This window comes from Globicephala melas, chromosome 11 (assembly GCF_963455315.2).
Source record: "Globicephala melas chromosome 11, mGloMel1.2, whole genome shotgun sequence".
Classification (NCBI taxonomy): Eukaryota; Metazoa; Chordata; class Mammalia; order Artiodactyla; family Delphinidae; genus Globicephala; species Globicephala melas.
Genome location: NC_083324.2, coordinates 79288979 through 79295519, shown reverse-complemented (window position 1 = coordinate 79295519; position 6541 = coordinate 79288979). Strand labels below are relative to the sequence as shown.

General features: G+C 49.1%; 1 protein-coding gene across 1 annotated transcript; it reads left to right on the top strand.

Moving 5' to 3' along the window:
• Window positions 1-51: 51 nt before the first annotated feature.
• Window positions 52-2550, top strand: LOC132598113 (heat shock 70 kDa protein 1B). Its single transcript, XM_060307863.1, has one exon. The coding sequence runs from the start codon at window positions 269-271 to the stop codon at window positions 2192-2194; it is 1926 nt and encodes a 641-aa protein (XP_060163846.1). The 5' UTR covers window positions 52-268; the 3' UTR covers window positions 2195-2550.
• The last annotated feature ends 3991 nt before the right edge of the window (window positions 2551-6541 follow it).

The following is a 6541-nucleotide window of genomic DNA, read 5'->3' as shown; positions in this document are numbered from 1 at the left end:
ATTGGCTGAGGAGGGAAAAGGCGGAGCTTGTTGAAAAATTATAAACACAGAGCAGCCCTCAGAGAAACGGCGAGCCTTGAGAGAGCTACTAAGATTCGTGTGGTTGGTGAGAGCAGCTTCTGCAGACACACTCTTTGCGAACACCACCCCGAGCGGCACCGGCGCGTTCGGTTTCGGAATCCGAAAGAACCGAGCTCCTCGTCGCTGAACTCGTTGGCCGTTTTCAGGTCTGAAGTTCGTTGCGGAGCCGAGAGGACAGGACACCGGCATGGCGAAAAGCACGGCCATTGGCATCGATCTGGGCACCACCTACTCCTGCGTGGGGGTGTTCCAGCACGGCAAAGTAGAGATCATCGCCAACGATCAGGGCAACCGCACCACCCCCAGCTACGTGGCCTTCACGGACACCGAACGGCTCATCGGCGACGCGGCCAAGAACCAGGTGGCGCTGAACCCACAGAACACCGTGTTCGACGCGAAGCGGCTGATCGGCCGCAAGTTTGGCGACCCTGTGGTGCAGTCGGACATGAAGCACTGGCCTTTCCGGGTGATCAACGACGGTGACAAGCCCAAGGTGCAGGTGAGCTACAAGGGGGAGACCAAGGCGTTCTACCCCGAGGAGATCTCGTCGATGGTGCTGACCAAGATGAAGGAGATCGCCGAGGCGTACCTGGGCCACCCGGTAAGCAACGCGGTGATCACTGTGCCGGCCTACTTCAACGACTCGCAGCGCCAGGCCACCAAGGATGCCGGGGTGATCGCGGGGCTGAACGTGCTGAGGATCATCAACGAGCCCACGGCTGCCGCCATCGCCTACGGCCTGGACCGGACGGGCAAGGGGGAGCGCAACGTGCTCATCTTTGACCTGGGCGGGGGCACGTTCGACGTGTCCATCCTGACGATCGACGACGGCATCTTCGAGGTGAAGGCCACGGCCGGGGACACCCACCTGGGTGGGGAGGACTTCGACAACAGGCTGGTGAACCACTTCGTGGAGGAGTTCAAGAGGAAGCACAAGAAGGACATCAGCCAGAACAAGCGGGCCGTGAGGCGACTGCGCACCGCCTGCGAGAGGGCCAAGAGGACCCTGTCGTCCAGCACCCAGGCCAGCCTGGAGATCGATTCCCTGTTCGAGGGCATCGACTTCTACACGTCCATCACCAGGGCGCGGTTCGAAGAGCTGTGCTCGGACCTGTTCCGGAGCACCCTGGAGCCCGTGGAGAAGGCTCTGCGCGACGCCAAGCTGGACAAGGCTCAGGTCCACGACCTGGTCCTGGTGGGGGGCTCCACCCGCATCCCCAAGGTGCAGAAGCTGCTGCAGGACTTCTTCAATGGGCGCGACCTCAACAAGAGCATCAACCCCGACGAGGCGGTGGCCTACGGGGCGGCGGTGCAGGCAGCCATCCTGATGGGAGACAAGTCTGAGAACGTGCAGGACCTGCTGCTGCTGGACGTGGCTCCCCTGTCGCTGGGGCTGGAGACGGCTGGGGGCGTGATGACTGCCCTGATCAAGCGCAACTCCACCATCCCCACCAAGCAGACGCAGATCTTCACCACCTATTCGGACAACCAGCCCGGCGTGCTGATCCAGGTGTACGAGGGCGAGAGGGCCATGACGCGGGACAACAACCTGCTGGGGCGCTTCGAGCTGAGCGGCATCCCACCGGCGCCCAGGGGAGTGCCCCAGATCGAAGTGACCTTCGACATCGACGCCAATGGCATCCTGAACGTCACGGCCATGGACAAGAGCACGGGCAAGGCCAACAAGATCACCATCACCAACGACAAGGGCCGGCTGAGCAAGGAGGAGATCGAGCGCATGGTGCAGGAGGCGGAGAAGTACAAAGCCGAGGACGAGGTCCAGCGCGAGAGGGTGTCTGCCAAGAACGCCCTGGAGTCGTACGCCTTCAACATGAAGAGCGCCGTGGAGGATGAGGGGCTGAAGGGCAAGATCAGCGAGGCCGACAAGAAGAAGGTGCTGGACAAGTGCCAGGAGGTGATTTCGTGGCTGGACGCCAACACCTTGGCCGAGAAGGACGAGTTTGAGCACAAGAGGAAGGAGCTGGAGCAGGTGTGTAACCCCATCATCAGCGGACTGTACCAGGGGCCGGGTGGCCCCGGGGCTGGCGGCTTTGGGGCCCAGGCCCCTAAAGGGGGCTCTGGATCTGGCCCCACCATTGAGGAGGTGGATTAGGGGACTTACTATTGTTTCCCTGTATTCCCCTTTCAGACAGAGGAGACCCAAGGACCTTGGTTATTTCCCTGTATGTTAGTCCGCTACTATATCAGTTCATTCTAAGGTTAGCTTTTAACCTTTAATAATTAGCTTGCTTGTCTTTGTTATTTCTGTATGCTATAACCAATGTGTTCACCACAATTATTTGCGTTTCATGTAAGTTGGTAGTGTAAGGGGCGCTTTCCTTTTTTTTCCCTCTGTCAAATGGATTAACACTGCCACCTTCTGTCCTATATTTTGCTTTGTAAACATACCAAAACTCATGGAATTAAAAATGTGTATGCTTAAGGAATAAGAATAAAATGTTAAATATGTATGTCTGCTTTTATTTGGGGAGAGATAATAGTTTCTTCTCTGAAATCCATAGACCATGAAAGGGCTGCACTTCTGAAGAGAGTATCATACGTATTTGGAGCCGTGGGTATGGCTGTTTTTGTTGGGACTTTATTGTAGGTGGTAAATCACATCCATGACAGAAAACAAATTCCAAGTGCCCATTTTGATTGGGGTGGGGTTTGTTTTAGGTACAAGTAGGGATGGGAGCTGCCGTAGGGTTTTGGGGAGGAGAGATTGTTGTGGTGTTAAAGGCAGTGTTGAGAGGGGTTCATGGTTCCTTAGGGTCTTGCACTCACTGTGTGCAGAGCTGTTCATTTCTTACTAGATCTGTGAGTCTTCCAGTCTTTTATTTATGAATTTAGGGGTGGACAAAACAGTAAAAATGAGATGCAGATTCATACTCTGTTTTATAAATCCCAGTTGAGTGAGTTAGTGCAAATTATTTAGCCTCTTAGTTTTGGTTGCCTCCTTTCAAAATAAAGCATTTGTCTGAATGGCCTCAGTTCCAAAGATCTAGATCATTTTGAGCAGAAATGTGCTGTAGGCAAGCAACATGTTCGACGAAGGTCACTGGAGCTGCAGTTATTCAACTGAGGGTCTGGGGGAGTGAGATACTGAGAGTTGGGGGGCATGGCAATAAAGAGGAATGGGCCAGGCACTGCACCTGCTTCTCTGAGTCCCTCCAGTAATCCTCAGTTGTTCTCATCACACCACCCTCTAACTTAGGTATTGTAAAGTTTCTTTTTCATAGGTAGCCATGTGGAGGTGGTCACTTAAGCTATATCCAGAGCAAAACTAGGGAGGAACAAGTGATGATCTGGGGGCCAGGGTTTTTTCACACTGCCTGAACACTGGGGCTAGTGTGGGTGGTTCCTGTCTGGCTGTAAGTGGTGGTTTTACCCCAGTTTTAACAATCAGTAGCCTTTTTGTTCTTTTCATGGACAGTCTCAAAACAAAAGCAACTTAATAGCACATTTAATTATGAACGAAGAGGAAATAAAAGCTGCGCAGCATAGATCTGGGAAGATGGGGAGATGGGCGTTCCTCCCACACAAGCCCTTCCTTCCCTAGGGGCTGCTTCTCACTAGAGCAGTTAAACATCCTTAACATTTCCTCTAGCCTGATAAATCCCAACCTTCTTTTTCCAAAAACTGAGCCTGGGAATATCTACTCCAGAATCAAATTAAAGTTCCCTGTGTTTTATCTTTCAATAAATCCTTCCTCTCTGGGAAACTGAAACATCTTAGGAATGACAAAGTATGGGAAGCCTTGTAAAAGAAAAGCTTGTAAAGGAAATAGTATAGTTTTGGTTCCTGGGCCAATTCTCAAAGGCCGGTCTTACTTACAAGATAGGTGAACGGTAATATTATAGGCTCTGACCATAGCATATAGTATGTGCAGTTTAACTGCTGCAGCAGCAGAAATTGGGGGCTTGCTTAACTTTTAAAAAATTTAACCAGTCAGGCAATAGACGGAATAAACCTTGGTAACTTCAAATCATTGGAGCCATGGTTCTCCAGCCCAGTGGTATATTGAGATCATTTGGGAAGCTAAAGAAATACTGATACCAGTCCCGCAAGAGTCAGGCCAAGAAATTGGCCTGGAAGTAGGCCAAGTAATTGTATAGAATTAAAATTGTCTCAGTGTTTCAGCCAAAGTTGAGAAAAAGCCACTGCACCAGATGATTATGTTTTTAGAGGTATGGGGACCCAAGAGAGGCAGGACAGGAAGGTGTCAGTGCTTCCAGGAGCAGCAGCTGGTGGCAAGGGGCTTTCTGCTGTGAACCAGAGCTGGAACCCTTCCAAGGCCTTAAAGTGTTGAATCACTGGCAGCAGCAGTGATGATAAAGGTTAGGGAAATCGCCAGCAACGGTTTAATGGGCCAAAGAGAATTCCTGAAGCTGGGCCAACTACTTTCATGAGTCCTCATTAGGGAAATGGTTCATTAAAAGCAACATCACGAAATTCCCTGGTCTCCCAGTGGTTAGGACTCGGCGCTTTCACTGCGGGCCTGGGTTCAATCCTAAGATCTTGCAAGTGGCGCAGCACAGCCAATAAAAACAGCCACTTTAGAATATGAGAAGTCATCACCTACCTGTACATATACACTTCCTGAAACTTAAAGTCATTTTGCAACATCAACCACAGGTGGAACTCAACCACTGGGAGCTGAGAAATATGTCAAATAAACAGATGAATACTATAGGATTCTTGGAAGAGGTTTTCTAAAAATATTTATTTTCGGCTGCGCCGAGTCTTCGTGGCGGCACATGGGATCTTTGTTGCGGCATGTTTAGTTAAATTCATTAACTTGAAATGTCTGGTTTTCTTTTTTTTTAATTTAATTTTATTTATTTTTTATACAGCACGTTCTTATTAGTTATCTATTTTATACATATTAGTGTATATATGTCAGTCCCAATCTCCCAGTTCATCCCACCACCATCTCCCCTGCCACTTTCCCCCGTTGGTGTCCATACGTTTGTTCTCTACATCTGTGTCTCTATTTCTGCCCTGCAAACCGGTTCATCTGTACCATTTTTCTAGGTTCCACATATATGCGTTTATATACGATATTTCTTTTTCTCTTTCTGAGTTACTTCACTCTGTATGACAGACTCTAGATCCACCCACATCTCTACAAGTGACCCAATTTCATTCCTTTTTATGGCTAAGTAATATTCCATTGTATATCTGTACCACATCTTCCTTATCCATTCGTCTGTCGATGGGCATTTAGGTTGCTTCCATGTCCTGGCTATTGTAAATAGTACTGCAATGAACATTGGGGTGCATGTGTCTTTTTGAATTATGGTTTTCTCTGGGTATATGCCCAATAGTGGGATTGCTGGATCATATGGTAAGGCTATTTTTAGTTTTTTAAGGAACCTCCACACTGTTCTCAATAGTGGACATATATACACTACCAAATGTAAAATAGATAGCTAGTAGGAAGCAGGCCACCTAGCACAGGGAGATCAGCTCTGTGCTTTGTGTCCACCTAGAGGGGTGGGATAGGGAGGGTGGGAGGGAGAAGCAAGAGGGAGGAGATATGGGGATATATGTATATGTATAGCTGATTCACTTTTTATAAAGCAGAAACTAACACACCATTGTAAAGCAATTATACTCCAATAAAGATGTTAAAAAAAAAAGCTACAATGAGGTATCAACTCACACCAGTTAGGATGGGAATCATCAGAAAGTCTACAAACAACAAATGCTGGAGAGGGTGTGGAGGAAAGGGAACCCTCTTGCACTGTTGGTGAGAATGTAAATAGATACAGCCACTATGGAGAACAGTATGGAGGTTCTTTAATTATTTTAATTAATTAATTTTTTATTTTTTGGCTGCACTGGGTCTTCTCTGCTGCGTGAGGGCTTTCTCTAGTTGCAGCAATCGGGGTCTACTCTTCGTTGTGGTGCGCGGGCTTCTCATTGTGGTGGCTTTTTCTTGTTGCAGAACACGGGCTCTAGGGGAACGGGCTTCAGTAGCTGTGGCACGCAGGCTCTAGACCACACGCTCAGTAGTTGTGGCGCAGGGGCTTAGTTGCTCCCCGGCATATGGGATCTTCCTGGACCAGGGATCAAACCCGTGTCCCCTGCATTGGCAGGCAGACTCTTTACCACTGCGCCACGAGGGAAATCCCTAGTTTTCTCTAATTGACAGTAATCTTATGAAGTGCCGACTACCCGATCTTTCTCGCAAAAACTCTTACGTAGCCTGGCTCCTCCCTTACCTCTTCAGGGCTGAGAGGCTGCGACCCGGGCCTAAGTCCTCAATTTTATCCACCAAATAAAACAGATTCTCAACGTTTAGGTCGTGCATTTTTTTTCAGTGGACACAATTATACCTTAATAAAGGTGCTTAAAAAAAAAAAGGACAGGAAGTTTAATGTACCTGACAGGTCTTGCAAATTCAGATTTCGCTGGCTAGACAGAGCAGGGTGACAGTCCCTTGGTGTGACCC